At 36.9% G+C, this 12,646-nt stretch overlaps 1 protein-coding gene across 1 annotated transcript in view; it reads right to left on the bottom strand.

Moving 5' to 3' along the window:
• Window positions 1–449: 449 nt before the first annotated feature.
• The window catches only part of LOC108687224 (collagen alpha-5(IV) chain-like), a 20,757-nt gene continuing 8,560 nt past the window's right edge, over window positions 450–12,646 (bottom strand). The window contains exons 2-12 of the mRNA XM_018192885.1: window positions 9,928–10,051; window positions 9,393–9,716; window positions 8,758–8,829; window positions 6,976–7,119; window positions 6,445–6,750; window positions 6,157–6,372; window positions 5,860–6,039; window positions 5,635–5,787; window positions 5,347–5,355; window positions 2,095–4,950; window positions 450–1,971 (exon numbers count right to left, since the gene is read on the bottom strand). Of these exons, the coding sequence (XP_018048374.1) occupies window positions 617–1,971; window positions 2,095–4,950; window positions 5,347–5,355; window positions 5,635–5,787; window positions 5,860–6,039; window positions 6,157–6,372; window positions 6,445–6,750; window positions 6,976–7,119; window positions 8,758–8,829; window positions 9,393–9,716; window positions 9,928–10,051 (5,739 nt within the window). The 3' untranslated portion in view covers window positions 450–616. The remainder of the gene's footprint in view (window positions 1,972–2,094; window positions 4,951–5,346; window positions 5,356–5,634; window positions 5,788–5,859; window positions 6,040–6,156; window positions 6,373–6,444; window positions 6,751–6,975; window positions 7,120–8,757; window positions 8,830–9,392; window positions 9,717–9,927; window positions 10,052–12,646) is intronic.

Genomic DNA, 12,646 nt, shown 5'->3' with positions numbered 1-12,646 from the left:
TAGAGAGAGAGAGAGAGAGAGAGAGAATTTTTAAATAGCATCTACAAAAATCTTTCTTAGTTTTACATCAAACTAAATATTGAATAAATAATCGTAATGAATTTAATATAAGTTTTATAATTTTTATCAACTTAGAAAATTGTCATTTTTATAAATAATGTAGGATAGCATATATTTTAAATAATTTAAATAATAAAAAATTATGCAATATGTACAGAATTCAAAAGCAATAATGTTAATGAAAATTATATCTACAAAAAATATGTTTTTGTAGATATTTTTATTTCAAATTTCTTTAATTAATCAAATATTAGCAGAAAATTAATTATCTGTCTGTCCTTTAAGCAGCTACAGGATAAATTAATTTAATAAAAATGATACTAGAAAAATTTGTTATTAATTCAATTTTTAGTTTGAAGGTTTTATATATTCTATTAGCTTTGGTTATTTTTATTGATTATTTCGGCAAATATCTTTAGTTTGGCTATCCATCAACTAACCAGCAGCTGACGGACAGGCAATGCCAATATCCTATATTTATTTCTATTCTCTAGCAGAAAATAAGCTCTTTTTAGAACGATCACAACTTAAGCTTAATAAGTTAGTGTTACACTCTTCATTTCGCCTTTCTTCTTCGCTCGATGTTGGTCTTAACTGGAACATTCAAAAAGCCAAGATTGGATTGATATAATGCCTCTTTAAGATAATCAATATTGCCAAGTTGATTTATATCGAGCGTTTTTACAACAAATTTGTTGTCTTGTGTATCACATGTGTCGCATGCATATGGAACAGGAGTAGCGGACGGGAACATAAGTTTCATCTTATTGCTGTCCACCTCTTTGCCAGGACAGTATGGTACGAAGATAACAGGAATGAATCCCAATTGCCCAATGATAGAGGTGAGAGTCGAGCTGGTTGCTACGTTTGTGTTGTTATTCGGCTCGACTAAGTAACAGGGACATGCTTGTGAATTTGGCCCTACAGGTAACGATAAGGGCTTGACGTTGATGGAGCTGGGCGGCTGAACCCGTATACTGTCGAGAACGGGATTCACCCGGAATGTCTGCTCAAGGCGTGCATTTACCTGTCTGTTCGGAGCAGAGGAAGGTCCATCCGATTGAAAGGACACGTTAGAAATCAATTTGTCATCCGCATCGGCAGAATTATTATATTGTCCATCCACATTAAATTTGTCTTCTTGTTGTTTTAATTTATCAGATTGATCTAAGCCTTTAGGAGGCTTTTGCTGTTGTGAGTTAGAAAATGGATAAAATATTGATTTTTGATACTGATCTCGATCGTGCACAGAAAATTGCTTCAAGTTATTTTTCGGAGGTTTCTTTATTTGTTGTGATCCTGTATGTATCAAGTGATCATAAAATTGTGAATTCGGTTTTAACACATCTGTATATTGATCTTCGGTCTCATATTTCAATGATGACGGTGTCAGATCTGTTTGCAACAATGAATTGATTTTATTTGCGTTGTAGATAGTTTCTTTTTCCCCATAGATTGACGATGTGGATTGAGTTCCGTATTGAGGTCTATGCTTTATATATAAAGATGTATTAACTTTTGTTGGATGTGACAATTTCGATAATTTGATATCCTTTAGAGTATAGCCCGTATGTGAAGAATCAGTTTTATTATTAAAACTATATTTCGAGATGGAGTTATATCTGTCTGTGTCAAATGACTCAGTGGTAGGATAATTTATTGAACTTTTATGCGAAGGTTTTCTTGTTGGTTTTATTCCGGGTATATAATCTGGATCACCAGGCCATGGTCCATTAGGACCCGGGGAACCGGTTGGCCATGGTCCGTCAGGACCATCAGGACCAACGTCACCGATACCTCCAATGCCACCAATCGGACCTACACTTCCCACTGGACCCTCAGGTCCTATTGGCCCTTCTGGATTCTTTGAATCTTCTATATATTCTGGATACGTAGGATAACTCGGATAACCTACATGGATGTAATCAGAACAATAATGAATAAATTATTATTATATATTCAAATCTTATACAAGAACTAATGTTTGACAAGAATAATATTTTTATAATTATAATAATTAAATAATCTTAATACCTGGTTTACTCGGCTTGAAAGAAATGCTTGGTCTATTTGGTATAGTAGTAATCCCGGGATATAATAAATCATCTGGTTTACCTAGTGACTCAGATTGTAAAGGTACATTAGGTGTTTCTGATGTAACAGGATAAATAGACAATCCAGGATATGATGATATTGGTTTTTCTAGATTTTCTGATATTTCTGATATACCGAGAGTGCCAGATGTGCTAGCGATACTAATTCCTATGTGTCCTGGATATGATGTTCCCGGTTTTCCTTGTATTCCCGGAATTCCTGATATACCAGGATACGTTGGGTATAATTCGACTATTCCGGGAATGTCTGGAGTTCCTAGAGGTCCAGGATACGATGGCATTCCTGGTCGTCCTGGTGTTCCTGGTATCCCAAGTATGCCTGGAGTACCAGGGATGCTAGGATATCCTGGATATGATGGTGCTGCTGGTTTTCCTGGAATGCTTGAAATTCCAGTTAAACCAAGAGTTCCTGGATATCCAGGATATAACGGCGTTCCTGGTTTGTCTGGTTTTCCTGATATGCTGGAAATGCCAGCAACGTTAGAAGTTCCAGGATGTTCGGGATACAACAAAATTTCTGGCTTTCCAGGTGACCCTGAAATTTCGATTGTGCCATGAATGTTAGAAATCCCTGTATGTTCGCCGGGATGTAATGACGTTATTGGTATTTCTGATATTCCGATTATTTCAGAAATACCAGGTGTGCCCAAATAACCTGGATGTGGAAGTAATCCAGATGTTTCTAATGAACTAGAAATATCAGATGTACCCGCGTGACCAGGATATTGCGACGTGCTTGGTGTTTCTGGTACATCGGATAAGTCTGGAGTCTCTGGATACGGTGATGTTACTGGTTTTCCTGGTATGCCTGCGATAGCAGGTGTTCCAGAAGTTCCTGGATGACCTGGATATGATGGTTTTCCTGGTATGCCTGAAATCCCAGGTATCCCTGGAGTACCAGGAATTCCAAGAGTTCCTGGATACCCTGGATATGACGGTATTCCTGGCTTTCCTGGCGTGCCTGGAGTACCAGGAATACTAGGAGTTCCTGGATATAATGGTTTTCCTGGTCTGCTTGGAATTTCGGGTGTTGCTGAAGTACCATGAATGTCAGGAATCTCTAGATGTCCTGGATATGACGGCGTTCCTGGTTTTCCTGGTGTACTTGGAATACCGGATATGCCAGGAATACCCGGATAACCTGGATATGACGGTATTCCTGGTTTTCCTGATGTTCCTGGAGAACCAGGGATGCTAGGAGACCCTGGTTTTCCTGGTGTACTTGAAATACCGGCTATGCCAGGAATACCCGGATGTCCTGGATATGACGGCGTTCCTGGTTTTCCTTGTGTGCTTGGAATACCGGGTACGCCAGGAATACCCGGATGTCCTGGATATGACGGTCCTGGTTTTCCTGGTTTTCCTGGTGTACTTGGGATACCGGATATGCCAGGAATACCCAGATGTCCTGGATATGACGGCGTTCCTGGTTTTCCTGGTGTCCCTGGAATAGCATGAATGCCTGGAGCTCCTTGATATCCTGGATATGATGGCGTTCCTGGAATTCCAGGTGTCCCTAGAGTACCAGAGATTCCAGGAGTCCCTGGATGCCCTGGATATGATGGTGTTCCTGGTTTTCCTGGTATGCCTGGAATTCCAGGAGTACCAGGGATGCTAGGAGTCCCTGGATGACCTGGATATGATGGCGTTCCTGGTTTTCCTGGTGTACTTGGAATACCGGGTGTTCCTGGAGTACCAGGGATGCCAGAAGTCCCTGGATGCCCTGGATATGACGGTGTCCCTGGAATTCCAGGTATCGCTGGAGTACCAGGGATGGCAGGAACGCCCGGATGTCCTGGATATGACGATGATCCTGGTGTACTTGGAATACCGGGTACGCCAGGAATACCCGGATGCCCTGGATATGACGGTGTTCCTGGTTTTCCTGGTATACTTGGAATACCAGGGATGCCAGGAATCCCTGGATGTCCTGGATACGACGACGTCCCTGGAATTCCAGGTGTCACTGGAGTACCAGAGATGCCAGGAGTCCCTGGATGCCCTGGATATGACGGCGTTCCTGGTTTGGGTACGCCAGGAATAATACCGGGTGTTCCTGGAGTACCAGGGATGCCAGGAATCCCTGGATGTCCTGGATATGACGGTGTCCCTGGAATTCCAGGTGTCCCTGGATGCCCTGGATATGACGGCGTTCCTGGTTTTCCTGGTGTACTTGGAATACTAGGGATGCTAGGAATCCCTGGATGTCCTGGATATGACGGTGTCCCTGGAATTCCAGGTGTCCCTGGAGTACCAGGGATGCCAGGAATCCCTGGATGTCCTGGATATGACGGTGTCCCTGGAATTCCAGGTGTCCCTGGATGCCCTGGATATGATGGCGTTCCTGGTTTTCCTGGTGTACTTGGAATACCGGGTGTTCCTGGAGTACCAGGGATGCCAGGAATCCCTGCATGTCCTGGATATGACGGTATCCCTGGTTTTCCTGGTATTCCTGGAGTACCAGGGATGCCAGGAATCCCTGGATGTCCTGGATATGACGGTGTCCCTGGAATTCCAGGTGTCCCTGGAGTACCAGGGATGCCAGGAGTTCCTGGATGCCCTGGATATGATGGCGTTCCTGGTTTTCCTGGTGTACTTGGAATACCGGGTGTTCCTGGAGTACCAGGGATGCCAGGAATCTCTGGATGTCCTGGATATGACGATGTCCCTGGAATTCCAGGTGTCCCTGGAGTACCAGGGATGCCAGGAGTTCCTGGATGCCCTGGATATGATGGCGTTCCTGGTTTTCCTGGTGTACTTGGAATACCGGGTGTTCCTGGAGTACCAGGGATGCCAGGAATCCCTGGATATGACGGCGTTCCTGGTTTTCCTGGTGTACTTGGAATACCGGGTGTTCCTGGAGTACCAGGGATGCCAGGAATCCCTGGATATGACGGCGTTCCTGGTTTTCCTGGTGTACTTGGAATACCGGGTGTTCCTGGAGTACCAGGGATGCCAGGAATCCCTGGATATGACGGCGTTCCTGGTTTTCCTGGTGTACTTGGAATACCGGGTGTTCCTGGAGTACCAGGGATGCCAGGAATCCCTGGATATGACGGCGTTCCTGGTTTTCCTGGTGTACTTGGAATACCGGGTGTTCCTGGAGTACCAGGGATGCCAGGAATCCCTGGATATGACGGCGTTCCTGGTTTTCCTGGTGTACTTGGAATACCGGGTGTTCCTGGAGTACCAGGGATGCCAGGAATCCCTGGATATGACGGCGTTCCTGGTTTTCCTGGTGTACTTGGAATACCGGGTATGCCAGGAATTCCCGGATGCCCTGGATAAGACGGTATCCCTGGTTTTACTGGTATTCCTGGAGTACCAGGGATGCCAGGAGTCCCTGGATATGACGGCGTTCCTGGTTTTCCTGGTGTACTTGGAATACCGGGTATGCCAGGAATTCCCGGATGCCCTGGATAAGACGGTATCCCTGGTTTTACTGGTATTCCTGGAGTACCAGGGATGCCAGGAGTCCCTGGATGCCCTGGATATGATGGCGTTCCTGGTTTTCCTGGTGTACTTGGAATACCGGGTGTTCCTGGAGTACCAGAGATGCCAGGAATCCCTGCATGTCCTGGATATGACGGTATCCCTGGTTTTCCTGGTATTCCTGGGGTACCAGGGATGCCAGGAAACCCTGGATATGACGGCGTTCCTGGTTTTCCTGATGTACTTGGCATACCAGGGATGCCAGGAGTCCCTGGATGCCCTGGATATGACGGTGTTCCTGGTTTTCCTGGTATACTTGGAATGCCGGGTGTTCCTGGAGTACCAGGGATGCCAGGAATTCCTGGATGTCCTGGATATGACGGTATCCCTGGTTTTTCTGGAATTCCTGGAGTACCAGGGATGCCAGGAATCCCTGGATATGACGGCGTTCCTGGTTTTCCTGGTGTACTTGGCATACCAGGGGTGCCAGGAGTCCCTGGATGCCCTGGATATGACGGTTTTCCTGGTTTTCCTGGTGTACTTGGAATACCAGGGATGCTAGGAGTCCCTGGATGCTCTGGATATGACGGTGTCCCTGGAATGCCAGGTGTCCCTGGAGTACCAGGGGTGCCAGGAGTCCCTGGATATGATGGCGTTCCTGGTTTTCCTGGTGTACTTGGAATACCGGGTGTTCCTGGAGTACTAGGGATGCCAGGAATCCCTGGATGTCCTGGATATGACGGTATCCCTGGTTTTCCTGGAATTCCTGGAGTACCAGGGATGCCAGGAATCCCTGGATATGACGGCGTTCCTGGTTTTCCTGGTGTACTTGGCATACCAGGGATGCCAGGAGTCCCTGGATGCCCTGGATATGACGGTGTTCCTGGTTTTCCTGGTGTACTTGGAATACCGGGTGTTCCTGGAGTACCAGGGATGCCAGGAATCCCTGGATGCCCTGGATATGACGGTGTTCCTGGTTTTCCTGGTGTACTTGGAATACCGGGTGTTCCTGGAGTACCAGGGATGCCAGGAATCCCTGGATGTCCTGGATATGACGGTGTCCCTGGAATTCCAGGTGTCCCTGGAATACCAGGGATGCTAGGAGTCCCTGGATGCCCTGGATATGATGGCGTTCCTGGTTTTCCTGGTGTACTTGAAATATCGGGTATGCCAGGAATTCCCGGATGCCCTGGATAAGACGGTATCCCTGGTTTTTCTGGTATTCCTGGAGTTCCAGGGATGCCTGGAGTCCCTGGATATGACGGTGTTCCTGGTTTTCCTGATGTACTTGGAATACCAGGGATGCCAGGAGTCCCTGGATGCCCTGGATATGACGGTGTCCCTGGAATTCCAGGTGTCCCTGAAGTACCAGGAATGCCAGGAGTCCCTGGATGCCCTGGATATGACGGTATCCCTGGAGTACCAGGGATGCCAGGAGTCCCTGGATGCCCTGGATATGACGGCGTTCCTGGTTTTCCTGGTGTACTTGGAATACCGGGAATGCCCGGATGTCCTGGAAATGATAATTATAATGTATTGAAATAATTAAAATTATTATTGAAGAGTTGATTATTAAAGGGATTGTCTATAAAGTATGTGTCAAGGCTCTTTTTTGATAGTATGTCAGGGAATGAAAATAACTTGTTACTTATAATGATATATAGTTACAATTTATTTTTTTTTTGTTAATTTTATTGATAACTGCGTCATTTTTTTTCTTTGATAACTGTGACAAAGTTATATTTTTTCGGTAACGATAATGAATTTTACAGTTGCTGTTATCATTACTTTGCACATGATACGATTGAACACAAGCTACTCATAACATTTGAGACTAGAAAGCCCCTATATGTCCGTCCGCTGTAATTGGCGATCGTTGATTTTAAAAAAGTATTAAGAAAATAACGAAAACTTACTTTCTTACGTATCGAATTAATTTTAAAAATCAATAACTAGTAATAATAACTTGTTTTTTTTTCTATTCGGTAACGAATAATTGTAACTTATTTTAAAAAATAACTTTCCATTTCCTGTAGTATGTTATATATTTTTGAAATTTGTTGTTTTGATAATCATTGTTTGCAGAATTTTCACAATGATCCTAAACAAATAGTTTTTAAATGACATGCATAGTGAAGAAATGAATATGAGTATTTTCGTTTCAATTATATATATATATTATTATACATAATATTATTTAAATATTATATTTTGCATAATATTATTTCTCTCTCTATTTTATATACTCAATTGTACATATAGTGTGTTTCATTTTAATCATCCTAGGCAAATATCTCGAAAAATATGGAAGATACAAAAGAATTTCAAACAAAAGTTGTATGGTTTCAAGAGAGACATAAGATGGTATCATTGGTTTGATCTTATATGGCGTTATTAAGGTCAGAGCAAGGTCTTTGACTTTTTTAAACGGAATCCTCAAATTTTCATTACATTTTCTTATAGCTTATCTCGAGAGCTTTCCAAAACATTATAATTAAGTTCATTTTTATTAAGTACTTTGCGAGTTTTAAGGCTTAATAGTTACAATACTGTCGACATTAGTATTATATTTGACTAAAATATCTGACCGACGGCTAAAACCTCTTTAATGTTGTTCAGGATTATTAAGCTCATTGGAGATTTCTATTATTTTCATTTTTACATAAAAATGAATTTTCAGTGCAAAAATAAGAAAAACAACCTCCAGTTCCAGCGCCAATTTCCAATTGCCTGATTATCATTTGTTTACTTTTTTTACTCTTAATTGTTTATGTCGACAATTACGATCTATAAAAACATATTTTATATATTTCTATTTTATCTACATTGATAAGATTTCTTAATTAATAATAATATTAAATGTAGGGGTATCTTCTTATTTGATGCTTCAACATTCAATCTGACAGTCAAAGTTTTAGTATTATTTCTGTTATCGTCTAATTGTAATGATTTTTATGAAAAAAATACAGTATCAAATGTTACTCTTTTTTTTAATTTTTAATACATCTTTTACTCTCTAATACATTATGAAGTTTATTAATAATGTAATTAATTTTATATATAATATTGCTCTATATATATGTTTTATGATGTAATTTTAAATACATTGTTACTAATATTATATATAATATAGTATCTAAAATTTTTATACCTGATGAGTTAGGCCTATAAGGAGGTCGAGTTGGCTTTGCTTGAATTATTGATCCGCTTCCAATAGGTGCTGCTTAAAATTTCAGGTGATATTTATTTTAATAATACATTCATTTGCAGTTTTTATGTATAATATACATAACTTGACAATAAAGTTCCCAACTATAGTAAAGAAACACAGATATTACACATAATAAAGTGTTGTATTTTATCTTTAAAAAAAAATAAATTTATTTTATACAATAGAACTCTTTTAATATTATTTTTTATCTTTTAAACTTTAAAGTAATTCTTCATAACATGCATGCATTTTACATCTTTGATACAAACCGTAAACCTTTTTTTGAAATTTGGAATGCTATTCCCAAAAGCTCTAAAATATTTTGAAAGATAAATATTTTCAAAACATCGAGGATTTTTTAAAGGAATGACTGCACTAAACAGAATTGCAATTATAGATTTTAAAAAAAGTTTCGAATATCTAATAGATATATTAAATGTGTTGACATTATGGGGAACGACTTTAATTTAAAAAATACAATATAATGTTTGTTATGAGATATTTGTATTTTTTTTATTTCTGCAGACCTGAAACTTTACTGTCAGATTACATATGGTATATCTTTATTTACATACTTCCTTCACTTGGTGGAATGTTCGTGTATTGCGCACACACCATGGGGAAATGTAATTCTCGCCATGATGTAATCAGACCATGATGCTCGTGATGATCATGTTTGCCTTCGTTTTCGTGATGTTCATGCTTGTGAAGGAAAAGTTCCACGTCCTTCCCTGGTTGAACAACGCGATAACCCCATCCGTCACTGATATAAAACGTTGTTTTTAGGTGGCCAAAGGGATCAACGTAGCCGTAACATCCATAGGTAATCCCATGTAGGCCACGTATTTCATGATGAAATTGTCCATCTGGATTAACATCGTAACCATATTTGTATGCATCTGTAAAGTACAATAATCAATTGTAATTGCAACTTGTTATATCTAAATTTTGACCATAAGAAAAAGTGAAACCTATAATTTTTACGTCTCATTTTAGATAGCATTTTATATTAAAAATGGAACATATTAAAATTATGGACTCACTTTATTTATGTGTCAAATTCTTTATTATCTATATTTCTTTCACTATCTTTAAGACTTTTGGACTTGCCTGCTTCAAAGTTTTGGCTTAAGTACTGAATTTTTTGTTCATCGCTGATGTTTAAAATCACTCCGCTATCTCGATTGGTGCTTGTTAATTCCTGAGTGAGTTGCGACATGGAAGTAGCAATCACCTGAAAAATAATTGTTTTTTATTATTTGCAAAAAATCGAATTTATGTATATGTGTAAAACTTTTTTAACTTCTTTTATAAAACTTTATTCAATTTTCTTCATAAAATATATTTAATATAATACACAAAAGAGTAAAGAATGTTTTCAATAATAACATTTGAGTTTTAAAAAAAATTATTATTTTTTAAGATAATTTATTCAATGAAAAAAAGGAATAATGGTGATAGTGGATAAAAATAAATAATGAAACAATTATAGAAGTTAGAATTGAAATCGAAGAAAATATTATTCCGTCCACACAGGAACTAGTGATATCGTATTACGTCATCAATGATTCTAATGACAATAAAAGTATTTAAATTTTTATTATGATTAATAAAAATTTAAAAGTATGCATGTTTCATATGCATAGATAGTATTTTTCAATGTTTATTTATAAAGCTATAATTATTTATGTAAATTCGCGTGAACTACATTTATTGTTAGTTATCATATATGTTATCTTTATGCAGAAGACTCTTTTTCTAATAAGAAACAGTTGTTAATCGCGATAATTTGCTTTGTCCACGCACGTGACATTTCCAATGAAACATGATGTATTTATTGAGTTGTGTTTAAAAACAGTTGGCCTTTAATATCAATCGGTAGAATTAAGTATTTGATGCGATCTGCAAGCGCATATCGTGAAATATCATAGTTGGCATTTCCAGTTTCTGTAGTTAGAGCGATTTGTAATTCTCAGCTATTAATTTTCCAAACATTGTGAAACTAGCAACAACTGTCTAAAGTATTTTAAATATAAATTATGCATCGATTGTGTAGAAAAAAAGAAAGGAAGGAAGAAAAAGGGATGAAAATAAGAAAGAGAGAAAAAGAATTTTATTCAGAGACAAAAATCTAATAAGTTTCGTCTTCATTTTATACAATATATGTATTAGGTGTAATAAAAAGAAATCCATTATTTTTCCATTCAATTTCATACAAAAATAATGGATTTCTTTTTACTACATCTAATATATATATACATTTAGCATTTCTTGTAACTTTATGTGTATGTATTATTTATTTAAAAAGTTAAGCATTATCTTAAATGTAATATATTTGCGATATTTATACATACTTATGATTTGTTTCATCAATTTATGTCAATATACTTAAAATTTCCATTAACAGGTTTATTAATCTTAAACTTAGACTTATAATGAAATATGTATTACATATGTTTTTATCGTGTTTATGGACGACATAAAAAATACTTAATATAAATTTTATATAAAAGTTAAAACAAAATCAATATTGCGTGTTTAGATATGTATATATTTCTTTTAGCAGAAAATTTATCAATAATTAAGGGACCATTTTTTATTTTTGAAATATTGCTATCATTTTTTGATGAGTAATATGCTTTCACTTTTTTAGACGTGATCGACTAACTGTTACTCTCTCTATCGTTTCTGATCTCAATGAATTATCTGTTTTATATAAGCGAAAGTCGAAAGCGATTAATGACTAACAGTAGAAATTCTTATTCAATTTTCAATCTGCATGAGATAATAATTTAGAAGGATTTTACATATATATCGTTCACATACATTATACATCATTCGTATTACACATATATTCTCGAACATGTGTGTAGTTTCAGTAATGCGTAAAAGTAATGATATATAATTTTAAAATATAATTTTAAAATATAATTTTATATAATAGATGCATCATATTGAATGCAAGATTATTTTAATTTAATTGAGATCAAATTTAATTGATTGATATATATATATATAGATTATATTATAGATTATATAGATTATATTATAGATTTATCTTTTTCTCAAATTTTTGATTTCTTCATGATTCGCATATTTATTTTCTCTCCATTCTCTGTATGTGCATGATATAAAACGATGGTTTTATGCACTCACGTTCACGAATTTGTATGCATATCCTTTCCTGCATACAGAATATATAACGGAGAAGACGGTTTGGTCTTTTGAATTTATTTGAATTTTGTGGATAAAAGAAAATTTATTTAAATTTTACTTAACCTACTTTAAAGAATTCAAATTATAGGCAAGTATAATTTATAAAAATAATTGTAATACGTTTTGTTTTTCATTAAAAAGTATCTAGAAAGATGAATTGGAGAAAAATTTATTTTAAATAAAAATTTATTTCTGATTTTAAATGCAATTATTTAAACAATTAATTAAAAATTTAATTAGATAAACTTATGTCAATTAATAAAAATTATAACTTAATTACAATAAGTAACTAAATAAAATAATTTATAATAATTAGTTAGTTTTATAATTGCTGGAATATGTCAAGATCGTATCTCATATTAAAGATGCATTAAATTAAACTGTTCGTCTAGTTGAAAATATCTCAATCTTATCAGTTATCGTTGCAGTATTGCCTATCTAAGAAGATTTCTATGAACTTCTTATTTAATTAAACTTTTTTAATTCTAAATGTATTATTTATATTTTTATTCACGATATTTCCATACACGATAATAAATTTTTTTTTAACTGTTATTAAATTATTATACCTTCTCCCATTTATGCTATTCGCAAGGCATATTACTCAAAATAT

This window comes from Atta colombica, unplaced genomic scaffold (assembly GCF_001594045.1).
Source record: "Atta colombica isolate Treedump-2 unplaced genomic scaffold, Acol1.0 scaffold203, whole genome shotgun sequence".
Lineage (NCBI taxonomy): Eukaryota > Metazoa > Arthropoda > Insecta > Hymenoptera > Formicidae > Atta > Atta colombica.
Note: the sequence above shows the minus strand (reverse complement) of the source record. Positions and strands in the feature narration are given on the sequence as shown.